A 26,419-nucleotide genomic window follows, 5' to 3' on the forward strand; every position below is an offset into this window, starting at 1 on the left:
GCAAGCTCCCACAAACAGCAACGTGATAATGATCAGAATTTGTCTTTCAATGATATAAGGGATAAATGTTGATCAGGAAACCAGAGGGAACTCCCCAGCTCTTTGCAAAACAGTGGCATAAGACTGTTTATGTCCACCAGATGGGGTAGGCAGGGCTTTGGTTTAACATCACATCTAAAAGGTAGCACCTCCGATAGTGCAGCAGTATGCACTCAGTGCTGCATTGGGAGTGTTAGCCTAGATTTGTGCTCAAATCTCTAAAGTGGGACTTCAAATCACAATTTTCCAACGAGGATGCTACTATTGAGCCGTGGCTGAGACTGAAAGTAACCAAGCAGACAGGCTCCAAGGAAATTTCCAGCTATGTTCTGCTAAATTGCACAATTAACACTGATTATTGCTATGGGCCATGTGTGTATGATATGATTGGAATTTTAATATACAATAATTAGATTTATTAATACAGCTTTTAATTTAAAAAGCAGTTAAAATTCTACTACGTTTCACACATTGCTGAAAATAATCTGAAACCTTCGTGGAGATATTCCAGAATTATAGCAGGGATGAGGAACTCCAGTTATGTGTAAAGGCTAGAGAAGCTGGAATTCTTCTGTTTGTAGCAGAAAAGTTAAAGCGCAGACTTAATAGAGGTGTTCAAAATTATGAAGGGTGTTGATGAAACAAATAAGGAGAAATAAGAAGGATCAGTAACCAGAAAACAAAGATTTAAGATAATTGGCAAGGAGCCAGGGGAGAAGGATTTTTTTTCAACACAGTGAGTGATCTGCAATTTACTGCCTGAAAGGGCGATGGATATAAATTTAATAGAAACTTTCAAAATAAAGCTAGATGTATGATTGAAAGGGAAAAATTTGTAGCACCACAGTGAAAGAGTAGGGCAGTGGGACTAATTGGAGAGCTCCTTCAAAGAGCCAGCACAGGCCCAGTGGGCTGAATGGCTTCAGTGTTTTAAGACACTGATTTCATTTCTGAGTGTTATACATTTATCTGAGTTCCAACTGGCAGTTATTCCAGCTCCCAGGTATTGGATCTCAGCTGTAACAGAACGAGGAAAGGCTTCAAATGAACAGGGTGGTGGAAGCAGAGATAGTTAATGATTTCATAAGTAAATTGGATGAGAATTTGAGGAAAATAAAGTTGAGGGGCTATGGGGCTAGAGCGAGGGAAGGGGACTGACAGGATTGCTCTACAGAAGCTGGCATGGTCTTGATAGGCTGAATGGCCTTCTTCTGTACCATAATGACTTTATAAGCCTTGATTAAATAAAGATGTTTATAAAAATAACTAAACAAAGTTAATGTAAGGAACTCGAACAATATTTATGTTTTCAGATCTCTGTAGCTTCAGTAACAATTCATGGGAAAAGAAGAATTTAGAAATTGCCAAATCCATGCATAACAAAGTGTCCATTGGCTTATGTTTCAGTTTTTACACTGATCTGGATTCTAAAAAATATCATTTTGTCACAACCGTGAAAGCCAGGATGGAAACACCAAAACACGAAATGGCACAGACTGTTGTTCCAATCGTTAGTTACCTGATCTTCTCCCAGTGATATGAGGTAATACCCTGGTCATCAGTACTTGCTTCTCCATCCAAAGTAGTACTTTCTACCGGGCTAATTAATTCTTTGTCAGGGCCCACAACAGCTACTGGGGGGCTGTTTTTCTCTATAGAAATGAATAACAATGCAATAAATTCCACAGGGCCCATTAATGTACTTACTTATAGACTGTGTACAAAATAGAGGAAAAGGTCTTAAAGAGTGAATATTATCCTGCACACAACAAGCATAGTTATCTGGAATTGGGTAGAATTCATGCATGCAATTCAAAGCATTGCTCATGAACTGTATGTGCCTTCTATTTAATATTACAGTGTGAAGAATTACACTGGATTGTAGCTTGACATTTTCACTCTTTATTGGCAGGTCTGTACCAGTTTTCATAAAATGTCTGGAAGGCTGGTTCAAAAAAAGGGCACAGATTTACCATTTGACCAAGGGCATAACAAAAAATGTAGACTACATTAAAAAAACATCCACAAGAACATCCTGGGGGTTACCATTGACCAGAAAGTGAACTGAACTGGACCAGTCACATAAATACTGTGGTTATAAGGTCAAAGGTTGGGAATTCTGCAGGGAGTAACTCAGCTCCTGACTCCCCAAAGCCTGTCTACCACCTACAAGGCACAAGTCAGGAGTGTGATGGAATACTCTCCATTTGCCTGGATGACTGCAGCTCCAACAACATTCAAGAAGCTCAACAGCATCAGGGCAATGCAGCCCACTTGATTGGCACCCAATCCACCACATTAAACATTCACTCCTTCGACCACCAACACACAATGGCACCAGTGTGTATCATCTGCAATATACGCTGCAGCAATTCACCAAACCTCCTCCGACAGCACCTTCCAAACCCACAACCTCTAACACCTAGAAGGACAAGGGCAGCAGATGCATGGGAACACCAGCACCTGCACATTCCCCTCCAATCTTATTCACCATCCTGACCTGGAACTAAATTGCCGATACTTTACTGTTGCTGGGTTAAAATCCTGGATCCCCCACCCTAACAGCACTGTAGGTGTATCTACACCACATGGACTGCAGCGGTACAAGAAGGCAGCTCACCACAACCTTCTCAAGGGCAATTAGGGATGGGCAATAAATGCTGGCCTGGCCAGTGACACACCCACATCCCATGAAAGAATTTTTAAAAAGTCAGTAATAATTTGCTTCAGCATCTAATTAAGCAGCTGCAGCAGTATCTAGCAAGAACACGCTGTCCTACATTTTTCACCTTCAGAGATTTAAAAAAAAAATGTACTTGCTTCTGGTTGTGAAAGGCACCTGTGAGGAAATTGGAAGTTTGTTATTTCGTTAGGTTTGCTCCTCATAAATCACCAGAAACTACTATTAAGCTTCACGACAACTTGAGAGGTTAGAGTCTGAAAATCTAACCCTTCACACTCATACTCAAACTCTCGCACACATAAAGCATTGTGCTAAGAGAAACATTTGTATATCTCAACTTTCACTGCGGAAGTACATGTTACATACGACCAAGGAGCAGGAGTAGGCCATTCAGTTCCTCAAGCCTGCTCCGCTATTTAAGAGGTTCATGGCTGATCTGATAGTAACCTGAAATCTGCATCCTACCTACCCCCGATGACCTATCACCCCCTTGCATACCAAGAATCTATCCACATCTGCCTTAAAAATATTCTAAGACTCTGCTTCCACCTCCTTTTCAGGAAGAGAGTTCCAAAGACTCAACACCCTCTGGGTGAAAAAAATTTCACCTTATCTCTGTTTTAAATGGGCAACCCCTTATTTTTAAACAGTGACCCCTAGTTCTAGATTTTTCCACAAGAGGAAATATCCTCTCCACATCCACCCTGTCAAGACCCCTCAGGATCTTATATGTTTCATTCAAGTCGCCTCTTACTCTTCTAAACTCCAGCGGATACAAGCCTAGTCTGTCCAACTTTTCCTCATAAGACAACCCACCCATTCCAGGTATTAGTCTGGTAAACCTCCTCTGAACTGCTTCCAACGCATTTACGTCCTTCCTTAAATAAAGTGACCAATACTGTACACAGTACCCCAAATGTGGTCTCACTAGCGTCCTGTACAACTGAAGCATAACCTCCCTATTATTCAATTGTATTCAATTCCCCTTGCAATAAATTATAACATTCTATTAGCTTTCCTAATTACTTGCTGCACTTGCATACTAACCTTTTGTGATTCATGCACTAGGACACCAAGGTCTCTCTGCACCTCAGAGCTCTGCAATCTCTCACCATTTAGATAATATGCTTCTCATTTATTCTTCCTGCCAAAATGGACAATTTCACATTTTCCCACATTATACTCCATTTGCCAGATCTTTGCCCACTCACTTAATCTATCTATATCTTTTTGTAGCCTCCTTTTGTCCTCTTCACAACTTACTTTCCTACCTATCTTTGCATCATCAGCAAACTTGGAAACCATGCCTTCATCCAAAGTTGAGGCCCCAGCACAGATCCCTGTGGCACACCACTAGTTATATCTTGCCAACCTGAAAAAGACCCATTTATGCTTACTCTCTGCTTCCTGTTAGCCAGCCAACCTTCTATCCATGCCAATATGTTACCCCCTATACCACTATACCTTTTATTTTCCGCAATAACCTTTGATGTGGCACTTCATCAAATGCCTTCCGGAAATCTAAGTACAGTACATCCACCAGATCCCCTTTATCCACAGCACATGTTACTTCCTCAAAGGACTCCAATAAGTTGGTTAATCACGACTTCCCTTTCACAAAACCAAAACCATGTTGACTCTGCTTGATGACCTTGAGCTTGTCCAAGTGCCCTGCTAGAGCTTCTTTAATAATAGCTTCTAACATTTTCCTTATGACAGATGTTAAGCTAACTGGCCTGTAGTTTCCTTTCTGTCTCCATCCCTTTTTGAATAATGGAGTTATATTTGCTATCTTCCAATCTACTGGGACCTTCCCCGAATCTCCTGCAGGAAAATGCTATGAGGTTAGGTGAAGACAGTTAATGATGCTCCACCATGCTTGCTGACCTATATTGGCCCCGGGTTCACCAATGCCTTGAAGTAAAATTTTCACCATATTCAAATTCCGTCATGGGCTTTGCCCCACTATCTCTACAACTTCCTCCAATTCTATAAGCTTCCAAAGACTCTGCATTCCTGCAATTCTGGTCACTTGTGCATCCCCGGCTTCTTTCGCCACCATTGTAGGCCATGCCTTCAACCGTCCAGGTGCCAAGCTCTGAAACTCCCTCCTTAAACCTCTCCACTTATCTTCCTTCAAGGTGCTCCTTAAAATTTTTGACCAAAATTTTGGCAACCTGTCCTAACATTTCTATATGGCTCAATGCCAATTTTTATCTGGCAACTCTCCTTGGAAATGCCATGAGAATTGTTATTATGTTTAAGATGCTATATAAACACAAGTTGTTTTTGTAGTTGCCCATTAGCAACCTTTTACAAGACTGAAGGGGCAAGTAACTAAGATGTGATGGACAAAAAAGGAAAACTCATGTATGGGCATGAGTACATGAGCAAGTGGCAAGAGCAACCTGTTTGATGGTGGCTGCTGCAACAGAGGTGGTTGTCAAGAAGGTGGCTCTCCGCATGATTCCACACCACCTGCTCATAAGTCTGCATTCTAGCAAGCCTGAAAGGAGATGGTGGCAGGTTTCAGATAGCAGCTGACTGGACAGACATTAGTTTATTAGCTCTAAAGGAATATAGAGAACAGGATTGGCTATTTAGTTCCTCAAGCTGATTCTAACATTCAATGGGATCATGACTGATCTGTGACCTAACCCCATGTACCTGCTGTTGCCCCATATACCTTAATACCTTTGGGTAACAAAAATATATCAACCTCAGACTTAAAATTAACAATTGATCTAGCACCAAATGCTATTTGTGGAGAGAGTTCCAAACTTCCACAACCCTGTGTTTTTTTTCAACTCTTTCAAGGGATGTGAGCATGACGCTGACAAGGTCAGAATTTGTTCCTCATCCCTGGAAATATTTCCCAATTTCACTCCTGAAAGGTCTGGCTCTAATTTTTAGACTCTGCTCCCTAGTCCTAGACTCCCCAACTAACTGAAATAGTTTTTCTCTATCTGTTGCCCTTAAAAACTTGTAAACTTTGATCAAATCACCCTTAACCTTTCAAATTCTGGGAAATATGATCCTACTTTGTGAAATCGCTCTTCATAATTTAACCTTTGATGAACCAGGGCCAGATTTTCAGTGCAGGGTCTGGAACCTAACACCCGGGGTAAAATTTTTAGCGCAGCGGGCAGGCGCATACCAGACCCAAGCGTAAAATGATGCACAATGACGTCGGGCGAGTGTCCCAAAGTCATTAGCACTTACATGATACTTCGGTCAGTGGGCACGCACCGGAGTCAGCAGTGTGCTCGCCGACAATTAAAGGCCTATTAAGACCATTAAAAAGTTAACTCAAAGAAATTTTTCACTACCCGTCCAACCTTACGGCTGGCAGGCAGGTGAAACATTTTTGGAAACCTCATCCACGGGTGGGATGAGGTTTCTAAAAGCAAATTAAAATAAAATAAAAACTCATTTTTCATTAATAACATGTCCCTGCTTATGTGACAGAGTCACATGGGGGGGGGGGCGGTGGAACATGTTTTATAACATTTATAAAATCTTTAAATCTTTATTTTTTTAAATCTGTTCATCTCCCTAAGGCAGTTCTGTGCCTCAGGGAGATTTGCAAATGGCACTTGCACACATGGGCTTACCCCACTCGCACTCCACACCCCCCTGCCCACACAGGCAGTGCTGAGCATTGCCATTCACGTTTCACGCTGGGCAGGCGATAATTGGTGAAATTCTGCCCTGGATGAATTCTGGGTCCTGAACTATATCACTGATGCATTTTTAAATGTAAATGGTCTAATTGGCCAGGAGGCGAGGTCGGAGTCCAATGAGAGGAACTGAGTGCCTCCAGAAGGTGGAAGCTGCCCACCTGGCAAGCAGGCAGGAAAGAGGTGGCAGCCATGTTGGAGACTGCCGCTGCCTTGCCAATCAGAAAAGGTAGCTCCTGAGGTGACCATGGAGGTTGTTTGAGGTGGACAACAGCCTTGTGTGACCAGGACCAGTGCTTATGCCAGCGACAGTTGGCCCCACAGGTTTGTTTCAAAGACAATTCCACAGAAATTTATTTCGGCACCTTGGTGAACCCGATAGCTGCGCACTCATGCGCACAAGAGTGGAAAAGGTTTGAAAATAGCATTCGGAAACAGACAAACCCCCTTTAACAAGTCCCTTAAGGAGCTTAAGGGACCGTTAAGTGGCAGCAAGTGTATTTCCCGCTCCCTCCCGGCCCTTTGAAAATTGGAAACTGTCCTGGAGATGTTGGGATCCTGAGACAACATCCAGGACCACAATTTTCAAAGCCCACACCAGGTCCTGACCCCACAGCCCTTTGAAAATCCCAGCCCAGCTATCATTCTGGTAAATCTATGCTGCACTCCCTCCAAGGCAAATATATCCTTTCTATGGTGTGGTGCCCAGAACTGTTCACAGTATTCAGGCATGGTCTAACCAGGGCTTCGTATAGCTGCAGGATGACCTCTGCCTCCTTGTATTCCTGTCCTCTACATATAAAGGCAGCATTTCATTAGCCTTTTTGGTTATTTTCTGTACCTATTCATGACATTGCAGTTGCTCATAAAGCAAATGCCACCCCAATGCATCTGGCTCTCTGCTGGCTCAAACACTTTGCCATGTAGATATGACATAGGAACAGAAATAGAGCTCTGCACCTCAAGCCAGCTCCACCATTCAATTAGATCACGGTTGATCTGTACCTCAACTCCATTTAAGCGCCTTAGTTCCCCTGATACTCTTACCTAACAAAAATAACTTGCGACAATGACTCATGATTATGTTTGCTCGCGTCTTGCTTGGGTGACTAATCAGGGATATGCTTGCTAATCATCACCATGTCATGATTTCTTTCATGCAGTACAGCACAAAAGTTGATATGCTCGAACTGGGCTGCTTCTGAAGAACCATCTAGTAAATAATGTTAAGGCAGTTGTGACATGTAGTTTGCTGTCAAGCCTGTGGTCATAACTTCAAAGTTGGAGCCATTGTGTACACTGAAAAAATGGGTGTGTAATAAAAATTATTGAATCAATCTTCTTACCATCCTGTTAAACTTGGACATACCAGTACTGCTTAGCAATGCCGGAAACCCAGGGAACTGGGGAATTTTTAGCTTGGCATGCGGGCGCGCGCCCGACCAGCTCAAGCATAAAATAGTGCATGATGACATCGGGTGAGCGCCCCATCATCCCGCGCTCGTGCGATATTTCGGTCGGCAGGCATGCGCAACAGTTAGAATCACGCCCGCCGAACTAAAAATCCTACCCCAAGATCAGCTCTGGTCTAGCTGAATGGCATGGCATGGCTAAAGGGGCTGAATGGCCTAATCCCGTTTCTGTCTCATACCTACATGATAAAGACTAGGGAATGATGTAGAAGGCAGTTACAGTGCCAAGTCAATGTCATTAGCTTATAATTTGCAAGCTACCACCTGTTGCAGGCAGGAGGTCTCCTATGTTGTTGTTCGCCTGCACAACCTGCGCAGAGATCCAGTCTTACAGGTGCTGTTATGCTGCTATGCCTCTTGCATACATGGGGTGCTAATAGCACAACATTTCGCCTCATTAACTCTTTGCTCATGTCAATCACATTTACAATCGCTTGCAGTGATAATAACGCAGCAAAAACTAGACTTCCTCACCAGTTTACGTGTTGATGCTTTTCCCTTAATTAGAAAAACACAGGTCAGCAGCCACAGATTTTATAAACACTCAGATACTGGAGGAATTGAAACTTGTTTCTTGTAAGATCTCAGTCAACATCTAAACTACGATGCCTCACCATTTCAGAAATATTAGAAATTAAGAAATCTATTGGTATAACTTTTAAAATTTTACGCTAGTTACTGTTGCAGAAGGTTTCTGAAAGAAAATAGCTTGGACGTTTGCAAGCTGGAAATGTCTTTCAGTGCTGGGAGGGTTTTATATTGTAGATTAAACTTTTCAGGCTCAGTACAGGTGCAAAATGTTAACTAAAGCAGCACATTCATCCTGCCTCATTAACGTTCCATTCACAGGAAACACGCCAGGATGCTGGTGGGGCAGCCTCTGATTCACCCAACCCGCCATCACCTCAGGCCTTCAGTAGCCATGGAGCCATATTTAAAAGTCGCCCCTGCAAAGAGCTGGCGCTCTTCAAGGGGTAGGAAGCTGCTGCCCCCAAATTTGGCAACTCCTCCCTCCAATGCCTACTGGATGCAGTGGAGGCTCGCTGTGAAGTCCTCTACTCCTGCTCTGGGCAAAGACCAGCAAGCTAGGTCACCAATCCAGCATGGCAGGCAGTGGCAGCTGTGGTCAGTGCCAACGCCCTGCAAAAGAGGACAGCCACCCAGTGCCAAAAGAGGATGAATGATCTCCTCTATTCTGCCAGGGTCACCTGTCTCATCGCTCTCAACTCACATTCACAAGCTCATCACACATCCACAGGGATCTCACTCACTGCCAGTTCAAGGGACATCACCATTCACTCTCTCACACACCTTTGCCTGCCCTGCGAATTGTGTCCTCATCCTGTCCATGGCACCACTCACACGTGCCAGGCATCCTTCTCATCTGGCCTGGCATGCGTCCTGCGTACAATCTCTCCGTCTGTCTTCATGAAGGACAAGCTGGCACACGATAAAAGAGAGGTGGAGGAATGCCTGACATCAAGGAACTCACAGACAGTCATACAGCTGGCTGGCACGATCTGGGCCATTCACCCGTGAGGTTGGAGGTGCTTACCCAAGTGAGGGTCCCACAGTGCAATATCGATCAGACAACCATGCTGAGAGTTAGTTCTCCCATTCCGCAGTCCCCTGCCATGTATTAATTATCTCTCCTTGCTTTTGCAGGCACATCTGGGAAGCAACCGAGGCGGTCTACAAGTCAGGTCCTGGGCTCAAGCCCCGAAGACGCCTCAGAAGAAGAATCTGATGACACCCTAATTGGAAGACCCATTACATCGCTCACCCACACCCTCCACTAGTGCAGAGACACACACCTCAGTGGAACCTAGTTCTAGAGTAGCGCCGGAGTCACATCTGGTGAGCACATCGCACTGTCTGATCCACAGCAGGCAGTGGCAGGGGCTACCCAAGTTTCTGGCACTCAGAGGACTGCTGGAGGCCAGAAGTCTGCTGAGTCCAAGTCAAATGATGAGTCTCTGGACTCGGTCATGCCTCTGTTGCTGGAGCTGCAAAGGCAAGCTTGGGAACATCGGGAAGGGATGTCTGGTGCACTCCTCAGCTTGCGAGGGACAATGGAGAAATCTGTCTGCCTTCAGTCCAAGGTGATAGTGCCGGCATGCGGTGCACCAAAGTCAATGCTGCAAGATGGCGGCCGCCAGAGACCTTGATCCAGGACATCAGTACTGCACTGCTGTGCAGGCTGAACTCCATCACTGATGCCATACTTGGCCTCCTACAGTATGTAACGCAAGAGGACTGCAGGGCAGTTCATTCTCACTCCAGCTTCTCTCTCTCCTCAATGAGTCAGGCAGCGGCCCTTGGACACCCATAGGGAGGACGACAGCAGCACAACACCCTGGGGCCATCTACCCAGGTGACACCAGGAGTATCCAGCCGATCCAAATCCCCTCTCCCTTTGACCCCTGCAGCCCCAGCTCCACAGGCCGAAGAGGGTGTAGCTGGTCCACAGCAAGATCCTGAAAGCAGACCAGGGCCCTCCAAGTCTCAGCCCCCCCAGAGGACACTCACCAAAGTCATCACAGACAGGGCGTAGCAGTCAGCAGGCTGCCTCCACCTCTGCTGTGGATGTCGGGGGAGCACCAAGACGTAGCGGCAGGATTAGGAAGGTTAAGAATATGTAGTTTCACAGCCTGGGCATTGGTGTTAATCACTTGTACATAATGTTCACTATTGTAAATAAACTCCCAACAATGTCTCCTTGCCTATGTCTCCTTGTTATGATGAGCAGTGTTTGTGTCACTCAGATGTGAAACCAAAGGCAGGTGTCTCAATCCAGGGTCTCTTCCCTGTGCAGTGTGTAACCTTCAGACCAAAGTGATGGTTCATCTTCACACTCACTGGACACATTAGTGATGCCTGCACCTCAATGGTGCTTGTCATTGCTGCCAGAGTGTTATGGACAGGCGTCACAGAGTTCCGTCATTCTCTCTGTGTGCTCTCAGCATCTTTAAGATGGGGCTGGCCCCCATCTCTTCAGCATCTGTGTCTGGTGACAGTGTGCTCCTGAAGGGGACAGGTGCTGAAAGCTGACAAAGGATCAGATTAATTTAAAGTTTCATATGACCCTGATCACAGAGCACAAGCGAGCTGTCCTCAGTCAGACAGGAGTCAGACGTTCACAGATGCTGTGTGAATATATATGAAGTGTCCTCACTACATGTCATCATCATCCTCCTCGAACCTAGCAACTATTGGTGCCTCCACTGCGTTTCCATGACATGAGCCTGAGACTGAGAGCATGTGTGTTGCTATCAGCCACACAGGAGTCAAACGTTCACAGGTAGAGGTGAGGATGTCAAGACTGTCTTCACTGCATCTCGTCATCATCCTACATGAATCTTGCAGCTATGAGGGCCTCCTGAGTGCGCTTGCCTTGTCTGGACAGTGCAATGCCCTCATTGTCGGCATCCTCACCTTCGAGAACCTCATCACCGTTATTTTCCCTTCTGAAAGAGGGACATCCCCCTCTTCAGAGGAGAGATGCAGCTCTTCCTTCTCCTCCTCAGCCAGGTCCTCCCCCCGTTGGAGCGCTAGGTTATGTAGTGCTCAGCAAGATGAAGCGCGACACCCTCAGTGGACTGTATTGCAGTGCTCCACCTGACCTGTCGAGGCACTAGAACCTCATTTTCAAAATGCCTATTGTTTGCTCCACCAAAGTCCGTGTCATGGCATGAGCCTCGTTATACCGTTGCTCTGCTGCAGTCTGAGGCCGCCGCCAGGGATCTGAGACCTGCTAAGGATGTAGGAGTTGTGGACCCTCCCTGGGAATTGTGTGCAGACCTGTAGGATGCGTTTGTGATGGTCGCAGGCCAGCTGAACATTCAGAGAGTGGAAGCCCTTGCGGTTGTTATAGCTCACTGTGTGTTGTGATGGAGATCTCAGCGCCATGAGTGCAGTCGATCGCACCCTGAACCTGTGGGAAACCCAAGATCTGGGCAAATCCCGAGATCTGGAGCCAATGGTGTAGAAATTGAGCGTCATAGTCACTCTCATGGCCACTGGCAGTGGACGCCCTCCCATGGAGCCAAATCCTGCAGTAAGTGGCAGATGTGACCGAACAGTTCCCTAGACACGAGCAGTCTTTGACGACACTGTTTCTCGGTCATCTGCAGGAATGAAAGGCGGCATCTATAGACCCTGGATGTTACTAGGTGATGACCAGTGACGGCTCGCTGTGGTGCTTCAGTGGCATGTACAGGAGCCCCAGCCGCCCTTTCTTCCTGAGGTTGCTGCTCCTGCCTCTGCGCACCCAGAAGCCTCAGTCACTCTCTCCTCTGTTGTCTTCACTCCCTGTAGGCCATCAGGCATACAGCTAGTTCACCAGGTTCCATGATCCTGATGTATTCCTCCTGCAGGATGAAAGAGAGAGACATGTGGTTAGCATGGGTGTACTAAGAACCTGTCCTGGTTAAGTCTGAAGGCCCCTTAACGCTTCTTGGAGAGCGCTGGCCACCACCTGGATGGCCAGAAATGAGTGCGCTGTACGGCTGCCTGAAACCCGACCACCTCTACCCCACTCCACCGGACAGATTGGCAGCAGCTTTGCCTGTTGGACTGCATGCTGTACTCTCAGCTCAGGCGCAGGCATTCTTGTAACCTGTGCTGCAAGGCTACACTGTTGGCTTGAACCATAGGGGAGACTGGTCCAAACCGTGATGCTGACACTGCAAGGGGCTGTGTGCGCCTCCAGCAGTGACTGCTCCATGGCCAGCTTTAGCAAGGAGATTGTACAACGTGTGCAGTCGTCCAACTGTTCTGCAGTCCACTAAAACGCTCATGACTTTGCAGTCTGTGCCCGAGGGAACCCCACTTTGGTGCTTTGGAGCGCTTGATGGCACATTGATGCCTCTGCATTGTTTGAGTGAGCAGATAAATTAGAAGCCCGACTCCAAACATATCAATGTGGCTGCGCCTGAACTGTCTCATTTGCAGAGGTCAATTTATACAGGTTTCCCTAATGCATGGCCATTTCCCTCCCTCGCCCTACCCCGCCCCATCCCAAATGCTTGTGCGCTATATTCAACGGCAGGGTAGCCCTTGCACCCCCGCACTGCCCCCCACAAGTCGCCTCAACTGCAAGGCAGCCCTTGCCCACCCCCACATGGCGCCTCAACAGCAGGACTGCCCTTTACACGACCCCCCAAAGTGGCCTCAATGGCTGGACTGCCCCAAACCCCAACCCCCCAATGCCCCTCAAGCTTGATGTCCAACAGGCGAGCCTGGCAAGCGCTGCACAACTTTACTGTGTGCTCACCTCTGAGTTCCCCTCAAAGTGCAGCCCTCCAAGTGCAGGCCTGTTATCCAGCGGGTTGGGGCGGGAGGTCAATTCCAGCGGGCTGGCCTAACAATGATATGCTGGTGTATTACAATGAGGTTCCCAACATCCGATGGCAATTGCGAATTGGTTTCACGCCATTGTGAAAGCGATCAAGCCATATTGTCTGCTCACACCACTGAACACGCCCGATGCCAGCAGGCACGGAAAATCCGTGTATCTCTTTACACAGATGCTGCCAGATCTGAATAGATCCAGCTTTTTTTGTTTATATTTCAGAGTTCCAGCATCCACAGTGTTTTATTTGTATTAGGGAATTTGTTTCTGCTAGAACTCCATCTATTACAATGGCCAAACCATTTCCCAGTCCTTAAAGAGGTCATATTTAAGCAAGTATATGCAAATGGGGAGACAATGGTGTAATTTATGGCCATTATCAAACACTTCAGCTTCTGCACCATTTGGTGTGAAGTTTGCAACCAACCACTTCTCTTTATTTTTCTTTAGTGAAAGCAGGGCAGCAATAGGTAGTTGTGAAGCAGCGCACGTTTGTGATTCCAACATACTGTGCATTCCAGGTCACAAAACTGCACAAAAATATTTACATCTCCACTCTGTTTCTTTTGGCAATTACCTTAAACCTGTGTCCTCTGGATACTGACCCTCCGGCCTGTGGAAACAATTTCTCCCTATCTACCCTATCAACACCCTTCAGAATTTTGAAGGCATCTATTCGATCTCCCCTTAACCTTTTCTGTTCTAAGGAAAACAATTCCAACTTCTCTAGTCTCTCTATCTAATTGAAGTCCCTCCTCCTTGTAAGTGGGTGGGACAGCGGCAGATTAAAATTAAAATTAGAATGTTTTTAAAATACTACAAATACGAACAAGAAAAGGACACATACTCATTGTATGATGCTAAAATAATAGAAACATACAACACAGGAGGGCGTCCGGCCTAACATGTCATTGCTGACTCTTTGGTCAGCACTATTCAATTAATCACACTCCCCTGTTCCTTAGCCCTGTCATTTTTTCCCTTCAAGCATTTATCTAGTTCTCTTTTGAATATTACAAATGAATCTCTTTCTGCCACCCCGTCAGGCAGTTCATTCAAGATCATAACAACTTGCTGTATAAAAAAAAAGGCTCCTTCTGTTGCTTCTGGTTCACTCTTCCTGAAGCTGTATTCTCTGGTTACCAAACTATCTGCCACTAGAAATGGTTTCCCCTTATTTACTCCACTGAAATCCTTCATGACTTTGAACACCTGTATCAAATCTCCTCTTAACTTTCTCTGCTCTAAGGAAACCAGCTCCAGCTTCTGCAGTCTCTCGTAACTGAAGACCCTCATCCCTGTCACCATTCTGGTAAATCTCCTCTGCACATTCTCCAAGGCCTTGACAACTTTCCTAATGTGTGGTATAAACCTCCAGTTGCCCCAGATACAGTGCTGCTAGAGGCTACATTTTGCACAGGGGGCAACCACTGAATTTGCCTCATGCTGCAACCCAACCTCTAGCCCACCTCCCCCATTGGCACTACATTAGCAATGACTGTAAAGTTCACAACCACTCTTGACTTTTATGCAACGTGGTCATTTGAAACTTCCATTGGTGACCTTATTGACAGGTGCATTGCTTCTGAAAGGAAGTAGTGTCATCTCCTTCCCACCAGCAGCAACACTTTAGGGCACTAACTGGCAGAATTCTTCTAAGGTCCAAGAAGTCAACACAAAAAAAACATTTCTGAACAGATTTGGTTCCAGATTTCTGGGGTAAAGCTGCCTTTCAATGAGCACCATCAACAGAGAGTCAGGTAGCTTTCTATTGGATACTCACCAGGCTGTACAATGACTGTAACCTCAGTTGAGGACTGCTGCCCAGCGGAGTCTGTTACGGTCAGCTGGAATGTGTAATCCCCTTCCTGCATCGCTGACAACTGGAGGTGAGGTGTCCGCACACCCTGGACAAAAGAATTGCAATTTACAATCCCAGTTTAATAAGGTGCGAGTAAAGCTTTCCTGAATTCCAGCTCTGCTAAATGAATACGAAAAGTAAAGGCACAAGAGTAATGATAAATTTGTACACGGCATTAGTTATATCACAATTAAATGTATAGTGAGCAGTTTTGTGCACTCCATCGTAGTAAGTATACAATGTAGATTCACCAGAAGAATGGGCACTTATATACAAAAACATTGGATTTCTATAGCACAGAAACCGCATATTCAGCCAAACAGGTGTGTGCCTTTACGCTCTACATAGGCCATCTCCCACTTTATTCCATCATCAAAATATCCCTCTATTCTTTTCTCCCTCATGTGCTTGCCTAGCTTACCTTAAATGCATATTTTCTATTTGCCTCAACCACTCCATGTGGTGGCAAGTTCCACATTCTCAGCACTATGAGTAAATAAGTTTCTTCTGAGTTCTTTGTTGATTTATTAGTGACCATTTTATATTTATGGCACATAGCTTTGGACATGCCCTATGTCTACCCTCTCAATTATAAAGACCTCCATCAGGTCAGTTCTCAATCTTCTCTTGATAGTTGTACCCTCTCTGTTCTGATATGTCCTAGCGAATCTTTTTTGCACCTTCACCAATGCCTCAAAATCCTTTCTGTAATATGGAGACCAATATTGAGAGTTACGAGGAAAACTTGAGCAGCTGGGGCTCTCTCTATTGGGGCGAAGAGGACTGTGTGGACAGTTAATAGAGGTTTGTAAAATTACGAAGGGTTTTGACACGGTGAATAGTGAAAGAATACTTCCTCTGATTGAGGAGTCAGTGGCAAGAAATCATCAATTTAAAATTATCACAGAGGATGAGGAGGGGTTGGGATAAATTTGAGCACGAAATGCTTTGCCACGGCGAATGACTGAAGCAGAGACCATTTCATCTTTTAAGGTAAAATGGGGTAAACATTTGAAAGAGATCATGATATAGGGCTATGAGGTAACAGCAGGGCAGTGGGATTAGATTTGGATTATTCTTGATAAAATCACAATTGGCCAAATAGCTTCCTCTGTGCTTTCAACATCTATTCTTCTGTCGATATGTAAAGAGCAAGACAATATTAAGCAACGCTTCTAATGAAATCACATCTGTGCAATTTACTGGAGATCGCATATGATGATTTTGTACATGCAAAGTACATGATTGGCTTTTACATTAATGATATTTTCAAACATGTATCTTGAATCAGTTTAATAAATTCACCCAATCAGAATGCAGACATCATAACCATTTTCCTACATTTCAAAAGTGACTACACTGACTGTAAATCATTCCATAGATTAGCACAGTAGAGGAGGGGGGGCCACTCCACCCATCAAGCCTGTGCTGCCTCTTTCAAAAAGCTATCCTGTTAGAGCCAAGGATTGGGACTTTCTCCATACACTTGCAAATTTTTCCCCCTTCAAGTACTTATCCAACTTCCTTTTGAAGATTATTGTTTCTTCTGCCAATTACTTTAAGTCTGCGCCCTCTAGTTATTGACCTTGCAGTTATTTCAGCTTTCAGTTATTGGAAACAGTTTCTCTTTTATTCTATTTAAACCTTACATAGTTTAGTCCATCTAATTTCTTCTTACTATTTTCCACTCCAAGGAAAATAATTTCAGTGCCTCCAGCCTATCCACGCAATTGTAATCCCCCATCCCTGTAAACATTCCAGTAAATCTCTTCTGTACCCTCTCCTTCCTTAGAAGTGTGGTGCCCAGAATTAGACACATGCTGAACTAGTGTTTCATGCAGGTTTAAGACAGCTCCCTAGTTTTTGTACTTCATGCTTCTATTTATAAAGCCCAGGATGCCATATACTTTGTTAACTACTTTGTTAACCTGTCCTGCCATGTTCAAAAGTTAGTGCACAAAGACCCCCTAGGTCTCTCTCTCCTTGCACTTGCTTTAACATCATACCATTTAAATTGTACTGTCTTTCCTCATTCTTCCTACCCAAATGCATTACCTCAAAATATTCTGCAGTATATTTCATCTGCTATGTGTTCACCCATTCTACCAGCCTATGTTCTCTTGAATTCTATGCACAGCATCACAGAATTCTTACAGCACAGAAGGAGGCCATTCAGCCCATCGTGTCTGCACTGCTCTCAGCCTTCTCTTCTCTTATCTTCCTCACTGTTTACTACACTTCCAGTTTCATGTCATCTGCAAATTTCGAAGGTGTACCCTTTACCCCCAAGTTCAAATCATTAATGTAAATCAAAAATAGCAGTGATCCTGTGGTACTAAACATTGGAGAACAACACTGGGGTTTATCTCCCTCCAGGCGGATAAACAACCATTCACCACAACCCTCTTTTCCTATTCCTTAGCCAGCTTTGTACCCATGTTGCTATTGCCCTTTTATCTCACGGCTTCAATTTTGCTAACAAGCCTATAAAGTATATTGGAACATCCTGTGGTTGTGAAAGGTGTGATATAAATTCAAGTGCTTGTTTTCTTTTAATTTTATATGATGATATAATGCTCATAGAGATTAGGGGTGTCGATGTTAAAAAACTGATTATTTTTCATCCATTATTCACCATCAGGTACATGCGCTTGAGATCAGGTGAAGCAGATCTGTGTGCAGAATTAACAGCCGAGAAATTTGTGTAACATCAGAAACAGATGCAAAATAGGCAGTGATTTGAATATGTGCCAGATGTTTCCCTGAGACTCGCTGGAAATTGGGTTTTGGGCTCCATTTGCAAAAAATATAATGATCTGCGTACACCAGCAGCAGCCCGCTATTACTGTGAAGTCAAGAAGGGCAAGAGTCTGCCTCCTGGTTCCGCATTCATTTAATTATAAATGTTGACAATCCTTTTGTCATTGGGTTCATGTAGTCCCTTCAAGGACTACTGTAGACCCAGAGAAACTGAGGGGAAGTTTACAACTCAAGGCTGGGGCTGAAACAGACATTGGGATCCTGATTTGCATATTCATGGCACCTAAAGCCTCTTTCCACTGGACATCCTGAACACTAGGAAGATGCTGGCTTGTAGTTTGTCAGCGAGGGGGATTGGGGGTGAATACCATGACCTGAAATTGGCCCATTGAAATAAAATGTGAAAGTTGTAAAGTGCTGGCCTGCCAATTTGCTGTCGCCTGTTTTACCCATCAAAACCTACCCAGTTCACACCATGTTCTACATTGTATAATTGTTACAATTATTATTTCTTTTCATTTTAGGAAATGTGGGATACAATGCATCTTTGCTTTTCCTAGCTCTTAAATTGTCCTTCAGTCTACTTTCAATTCATGCAAAACAGTTGTCCATGTTCCTGACAGAACATGTTAAAGCAGGTTGCAGAAACACCAATAGGACTGACCTGCATTGCAACCACCTTGCCCTTGCTGTTCGGACTAAGTGACCACTCGTAGTTTACAATCTGATAATCATCGTTGCTCTGGTTTCCATTCAGAGTGATGCTATTACAAGGTAGGGTTATTGCCTGATTTGGACCAGCATTTGCTATGGGTGGATAATCCACTGGTCTGCTGACAATCACCATGGCAGTTGTCGAGTTCTCAGCCCCATCTGAGTCAAGTACCGTGAGTCTAGAAAACAAGTATGATAGAGGTTACATCTTACACTAGCTCTCGTATTTGCTATTAGTCCATAATGAAATACAGTCAGACATTCTCTCCAAAAGCATCTAATCATTCATCTTATTGCTGCCTGTGGCATTTGTGCACAAATTGGCTCTGGTGTCTTCTGTTGACTATAATTACACTTCAAAAGTAATTCACCAGCTGTGAAACAACATAAAGGTGCAATATAAATATAAGCTCTTTCTTAAAAGGTCATATTTTCCCCCTCCATGCTGTGGTATATTTTAACGTGTTTTCCCATTTTTCACGTGCATGAATGTGCACAATTTCTGGAAACAACAAATGGAATTGGCTTCAGAATCATTACTTCTCCCAGTTGCAGAATCTGATTTGTTCTCATTAAACGTGTCATAGATAGTACCATGTGACTAACCTATCAAAAAGGTAATAGGAATTCTAGTTTGCTTCATACAGAAACAAAACTCATCAGTAAGATGGTTCATCTCCTGGGGCCTTGGCAAAGTTTAAAGTATCTATCTGTTCTTACACTGTTTGTCTTACTTATTTCAATTACTTGTCTTCTCCTTTGTCTCTTTTTCTCGCTCACTTTCTCTGCATCTCTCACTATTTTTTGTCAACTCAAGTTCATCCACAATTCCGTTTTCACTCCCTTTCTAGAAGCCTTTCGTCATCTGTACATCCCCACTTCTGTGTATGTTCCTTATTCTGTGTGGTTCTTTCTGTATGTAGTTATTAACTATTTCTTCATGTATATATGCCTCTCTATTTCCTATAGGTCTTACATCTTTTACTTTTCCTCCTCCATGTCACAAAGACCAGGAGGCAAATCGGAAAAAGTAGCTCCATTCTCTCTGTAAGCGGAGGACTGGGACATGCATTACCCTGTTGCTTTCACATAAGGGAGTGAAGAGCCAGGGCTTGGGTCGGAAGGTACTAACCTGGGAGGCAAAGTGCTAAAGCCTGGTGCTTGAAAAATTTGGGACCCAGAGTTCGGGCTTGGAGGGAACCAAAGAGCTTGGCTGCAGATTAACAATAGTGTTGAAGATGGATCATTAGTCTCTGGTATGTGCATCGACAAAGTGTTAAAATAAATACTTGTATTATTACAAGATTCCATGAATTTACACGCCCAAGGCAAGAGTTTTATGCACCATATGTGCATATTTGGACTTGAGGGCCTGGGGGTTAGTGGCTTCTGTGAGATTTTATATTCATAAAGTGAATGTCAGAAAACAAGAAATGGAGTTGATCAGCTGCATTGACCTTGACATCTAATTTTCCAATCTCCCACTGGGATCCACACCTTGGAGCTTAAAATGTACTGTCTTAAGGAGTACCTACCATTTGGGCACAGTAGAAGCAGAGACACAGACTCCGATGTGAAATGGGACTTGGGGCATTCTTTACTTGGGACAGCACTGAGAATTCAACAATTCTGCAGTGCCGTTTGATGGCTGATGATTCTGTTATCAACCTGACAAAGTAGACCTCTCTGTACATTAATCACATACATACACTGTTCATAACAATATCATTTTTATTCCCTTGGTATTTAGTTAAAAGGAATCAGTACACAAGTAGAAACAAAACCCCCAGCAATACAACAAAACAAAACAGCAGCAGTCTCATCGAGTAATAGGCTGTATTACCTAAAGGTGTAGTTACCAGTCACTAGGTTGGACAAATGGAGGATGGCAGCGTTGGCTGATGCCTTCTGCACTCGCAGGGGACCCTTAATCTCCTCCCAGCGATAGCTTATGATCCTGTCATCATCAGTACTTTCTGAAGGAAAGGATGTTCCACAGCATCAATCCCAATGACTGACTTTGTAAATGTAGCACAAGAAAAGTTAATATGGTAACCTCTGACTAAGAATGGCCTGAAAATGTGTTCCCCCCACCCCCCAAATATGTACTGTGATCAATTGAGGCTTCAGTAAGAAATAAGTGATATCTTTTAAAGCAACTGCCTGCATAAAGAACCGGTGTTTGAAGATTGAAAAAAAATGGCAAATGTTATTTTCTTCTTAAAGATTTTCTTACACAATTGCTTAAAGAGCAACAGTCTCCATGAAAAAGAGCTTGATAAACCTTTTGCACTGTGTCAGCAAGGCTCGGTTAGTAGCACTCTCACCTCACAGTCAGAAAATTCTGGGTTCAAATCCCACACCAGAGACTCGAATCCATAATGTAGGCTAACATTTTTGTACAATACCAAGGGAGTGCTGCATCATCACAGGAGCTGTCTTTCAGATAAAACCTTAAACAGAGGCTTTGTCTGCTCTCTCAGCAGGATGTAAAAGATTCCATGACACTGTTCAAAGAGTAGGGGAATTTTGTCTGATATCCTGGCCAACCATTATCTCTTAACCAACACACAAAAATTATCTTGGTATTTATCTCACTGCTATTTGTTAAGACCCGGTGTGCGCAGATGGAGTGTTGCATTTCCAACATCACAACAGTGACTACACTTCAAGAGTGTTTTACTAGCTGTAATGCATTTTGGGACATCCTAAAGTGATGAAAAGCTCCATATAAATGCAAGTTCTTTCTTTCAGTGGTATAATGAGATAATATTACACTGAAACATATAGCTTGTGTGCTGTCACCATAATGGCCATGATTCTCCAGTCTTCTGGCTGATTCCTATCCAGAAGAAGAGTAGATCACGCAACAATTTTTCAGGAAGCTAATAGCCCTTTAAATCTCTTTTTAAATAGATATTGTATTTATTTATTTTGATGATAATGTTACTTACGGCTGCCGTCAATAAATGTTGAGGTTGTAGGCAGGGAAACTTCTTGTACCCATGGAGAGGCGATGGCTACCGGAGGTTGATTGACACGAGGAGCTTTGGGAGAGACATATAACACATCAGCAGGAGCCTCACATTGCTTGCATTGTTTATGTTAAAATAAAAAGACACGGTGGGACAATTTTATAACAGCAACATTAATGGCTTCAGTGTATTGCTATTTTCTCCTTAATGCTGTATACTGATGCACATTAGCTCTGTGCCATAGGTCTGAATCTTCTGGTCGGCGTGCGGAGGCGGGCCCCGCTCGCCGACACGTAAAATGATGCGCGGTGACATCAGGTGTGCATCCCGACGTCAATGCACATCTCTCCGATCTTCCGTTCGGCGGGCACGCACCAGAGTCGGCTGCGCGCCCACCAAACTTACATAGGCCTATTAAGGCCATTTAACAACTAATTGAGCTGATTCTCTGGGCTGCCTGTCCAACCTCAAGGTTGGCGGGCAGGCGAAGAGCCCAGGCGGCCTTCGCGTTTCTCATGAAACCTCATCCACGGACAGGATGAAGTTTTATAACTTTAATAATAAATTTTAATAAAATTCATAGACATGCCTCAGCTCATGTGACACTGTCACATGAGGGGACACGTCAGAATAATTTTAAAATCTTTTTTTCAGTTTTTCACAATCAAATTAATCTCCCTGAGGCAGCTCTGTGCCTCAGGGAGATTTCTGTGCTATTTCGCACGCATGCGCAAAAGAGCGCAGGCTCCGACTCTCCCTCTCCCTCCCCCCACCTTGTCCACATAGGGAGCGCTGAGCACTTCCAGGTGCACGTCACGCTGGGCGGGCCTTAACTGGCCCAACCACGTAAAATGGCGGCGCGCAGCCAATCGCCGCTGCTCCTGCCCAGCCTGCACGACGGGGAGAAAATCTTCCCTATAATGTTTAAGTGTCAGTTATAACTTAATTGGTAGCATTCTTGTCTTGGAGTCAGAAAGTTCTAGGTTCAAGGCCCACATCAGAGACTTGAGTCTAGGTTGACATCCCAGTGCAGTACTAAGGGATTATTATCCCCCCCACCCTCAGCACTTCCCAATTCCAGGTCCCTTGATCAGGCACTGAATGCCTTTGAATGAGGGACCCTCTGGGAGCCCACAAGCAACCCCTCATGGTTGTCTTGTCGTGCTCCCCACAAGGTGAGCCCCCTATCCTCCACTGGGTTAACTGCCTACTTAAGAGCCTCAGGTGGTGGTAGGAAGGAAAGGCTGTTCCTGTCTTTCCACCACAGACCTATCTGGGATATAGGCAAGAAGGGGTGGGGTCCCCACCTGCCCCCCTCCTACCTAATTAAATGCCCCTTGCACCACTAAACTCACCACAGGGGAGGGTACAAGATTCTGCCTGCCATCTTTTGGATGAGACACTAGACAGAAGACCTGTCTACCCCCTCAGATGAATGTAAAATATTTCAAAGCACTATTTCAAAGAAGAGCAGGGCAGTTCTCCCTGGTGTCCTGGCCAACATTCACCCTTCAATTATAATTAAAACAGATTATCTAGTTGTGGGGCCTTGCTGTGCACATGTTGGCTGCCGTGTTTCCTACATTTGTTACGATCCCCGTAGGCACCAATAGCTTGAAATTTGAACTTTCACTGACGAAAAGGATTACATGTCAAGATTTCAAGTTTTTAGACTAAACACTTTTCTGTTGTACAAGGTACAAGTTGCCTACTGAAATAATTTCCTCAGTTTGACTTTTAAAAATATCGAAAATCCTCCTTCACAGTTATACTTTGTTCGTTAAGTGGACATTTCATTCTCCAGGAACTAGTCCAAAGCTATTCTCAGCTCCCAATGGCTTGCTTCCTTTTTCAGCTGGGTAAGTTCTAATCCCCGAACTGACCTTCATGGTGAGGGTTACCCTGGAGATTTCTCCCTCCAGCCAAAGCTAGTTGAATCTTCAAGCCTTGTTTAAATCCTCATGAACTTGGTCCTTTCAATTTGAGCTGAGCTCCCACCTACGTTCTGCATGGTGAACAATAGAGACTGGCTGGCCTGCCTCTCTCTCTGTCTCAGATTCTTGCAGAACGGCCCGTTTCTGTCAGGTTCAGGGATATCTTAGAAAACTCTGATAGCTGATACTGCCTGGCTTGTTATGGTCTCTTCCCCTCTCAAAACCTATCTCCATGGCAACATGAATCATCTAGACCTTGTATCTGGGTATAAATGCTAATTAGCTAAATTTAGACGCCAACTCCTTTCTATCTTGAACATGAATAGGCAGTTTAAAGTATAACCATTTATAAGGTCTGATATTTCTAACATGAGACTTGGAGGCTAAAAGTCTATCTACCATCAGCATAGCTTCTCTGGTCATTGTTTACAGGTCTGAGCAACTTGCACCTTCTTCCCAGTAACCCAATCTGGCCTCACTGTCCCCATAGCAACCAAGCCGCCCGGGCTTGTTGTCAAGCAGGATTTGAAGGTCACATGACCCCCCCTCACTACTCTATTTTGCCTTAAATTAAACAGACAATCCCAAAACATAATTCAGATTCTTTGTATTTGTGACATATTACAACAGTTAACACATTTCAAAAATACTGTAAAGTACCTTGGAACATTGTGAAATCATGAAAGGTGCTATAAAAATGCAAAACACTTTCTTTCTTTAATTAGAATTCTGCCACATTTCTACATTGAAACTGCCAGGAGTGTCATGGAATCAAGCTGAGCCTACTTCAAAATGGCAACTTAAATATTTTGAATAAAACTTGGGCCATTTTATATGTATAAGTGCAACTAATAAAATACAGGGAATGATCCCATTACCAAAACAAGATTGTCATTAAACCTATAAAGAACCTTTTCTAAGGTGTGGACAGTAAAAAGCATCTAAAAAGTCATTAGTTTTCCCACATTTACAGAGCACCAATGTGAAAAAAATGCCCTCCTTACAATACTTACTAGTCCCACTGATTGTGTTACTTAAAAAGTTGAATACATTCATGGTCCATGGCTGACAGTATTAAACCTTCTCCTTCAAACTCGCCCACATTTAAACTGTAGTGCAGATGTTTTGTAACTTGCTTTATTTGCAACAACAAAATTGATGAGGTAAGCCGAATTAGCATTTCAACTATAAACTATAGGCCTATAAACTATAATTGTTCATAAGCTAATGTATTTCAAAATATCATTGAAAATGTTAATGAGTGCACTGTTCCCATGGGTACCAACAATCCATAATACACAGGTTCCCTACAAACACTGTCATGAGATGGTGCTGGTTGATTTAATTACTTGAAGCATTTGAAAAACTTCAGTGTAGAAGGAAAATATAAAGGATGTTTATATTCATTCTCATGACTTTCTTGATATAGACTGAAAGGCAAGGTTGGATCCTATCAGCTCCACTAAATCAAGGATGATTAGTTCAAACTGAAGAGGAAAAAGATCTGACAAAATGGTTCCTCTTTTGATGCTGTCTAAACAGTGTTGTCAGTTATTACCAGGCTTCACTGTGACGTTGATAAAACTTTCTCCATAAGCACCATCTCCAGATACACAGACTCTGAAAACGTACAGGCCATCTGACAACTGAAAGTGAAAAGAGGATTACGTAGAATAACATAGAATTTTACAGCATAGAACAAGCTATTCAGCCCAAAAACAAAAATACCTGGAAAAACTCAGCAGGTCTGACAGCATCTGCAGAGAGGGATACAGTTGACATTTCGAGTCCGTATGACCCTTCATCAGAACTAAGACATATAGAAATGAGATGAAATATAAACTGGTAGAAGGGGGTGAGACAGGAGAGCTCGATAGGGGGCCAGTGATAGGTGGAGGCCAAGAAGAGACTGCCAAAGATGTCATAGACAAAAGGGCAAAGGGGTGTTGATGGTGCTGATATTATCTAAAGGATGTGCTAATGGGGACATTAAGGGAAGCAAGCCAGTGGCAGATGTCCCGAGTGTGGGTAGGGGGAAAGGATCGAAATTAGCCAAAAGGTGGAGATGAAACAATGGATCAAAATAAATTTAAAAATAGGAGGGAAAAGAAAAAAAATATAGTTCTAAAAAATTTTTATAAATTATTGGAAAAAGGGGGATCGGAAAGGGGGTGGGGATGGAGGAGAGAGTTCATGATCTGAAATTGTTGAACTCAGTATTAAGTCCGGAAGATTGTAAAGTGCCTAGTCAGATGATGAGGTGCTGTTCCTCCAGTTTGCGTTGAGCTTCACTGGAACATTGCAGCAGGCCAAGGACGGACATGTGGGCAAGAGAGCAGGGTGGGGTGTTGAAATGGTAGGCGACAGGGAGTCTGGGTCATGCTTGCGGACAGACCGAAGGTTTCCGCAAGGCGGTCACCCAGTCTGCTTTTGGTCTCTCCAATGTAGAGGAGGCATTGGAGAGACCAAAAGCAGACTGGGTGACCGCCTTGCGGAAACCTTCGGTCTGTCCGCAAGCATGACCCAGACTCCCTATCGCCTGCCATTTCAACACTCCACCCTGCTCTCATGCCCACATGTCTGTCCTTGGCCTGCTGCAATGTTCAAGTGAAGCTCAATGCAAACTGGAGGAACAGCACCTCATCTTCTGACTAGGCACTTTACAGTCTTCCAGGCTTAATATTGAGTTCAACAATTTCAGATCATGAACTCTTTCCTCCATTCCCACCCCCTTTCCGATCCCCCTTTTTCCAATAATTTATAAAATTTTTTAGAACTATATTTTTTTTCTTTTCGCTCCTATTTTTAAATTTATTTCGATCTATTGTTTCATCTCCGCCTTTTAGCCCAATTCGATCCCATCCCCCTACCCCACCCGCACTGGGGCCATCTGCCACTGGCTTGCTTGCCTTAATGTCCCCATTAGCACATTCTTTAGATAATATCAC

At 44.0% G+C, this 26,419-nt stretch overlaps 1 protein-coding gene across 1 annotated transcript in view; it reads right to left on the reverse strand.

The window, feature by feature from the left end:
• LOC144679053 (dyslexia-associated protein KIAA0319-like) overlaps positions 1-26,419 on the reverse strand; it is a 116,746-nt gene that overhangs the window by 36,863 nt on the left and 53,464 nt on the right. Inside the window, exons 5-10 of the mRNA XM_078539313.1 lie at positions 25,030-25,117; positions 21,517-21,609; positions 20,406-20,538; positions 18,513-18,741; positions 15,011-15,134; positions 1,559-1,691 (exon numbers count right to left, since the gene is read on the reverse strand). Coding sequence (XP_078395439.1) covers positions 1,559-1,691; positions 15,011-15,134; positions 18,513-18,741; positions 20,406-20,538; positions 21,517-21,609; positions 25,030-25,117 — 800 coding nt within the window. The remainder of the gene's footprint in view (positions 1-1,558; positions 1,692-15,010; positions 15,135-18,512; positions 18,742-20,405; positions 20,539-21,516; positions 21,610-25,029; positions 25,118-26,419) is intronic.

Source organism: Cetorhinus maximus, chromosome 3 (genome assembly GCF_964194155.1).
Source record: "Cetorhinus maximus chromosome 3, sCetMax3.hap1.1, whole genome shotgun sequence".
Taxonomy (NCBI): Eukaryota; Metazoa; Chordata; class Chondrichthyes; order Lamniformes; family Cetorhinidae; genus Cetorhinus; species Cetorhinus maximus.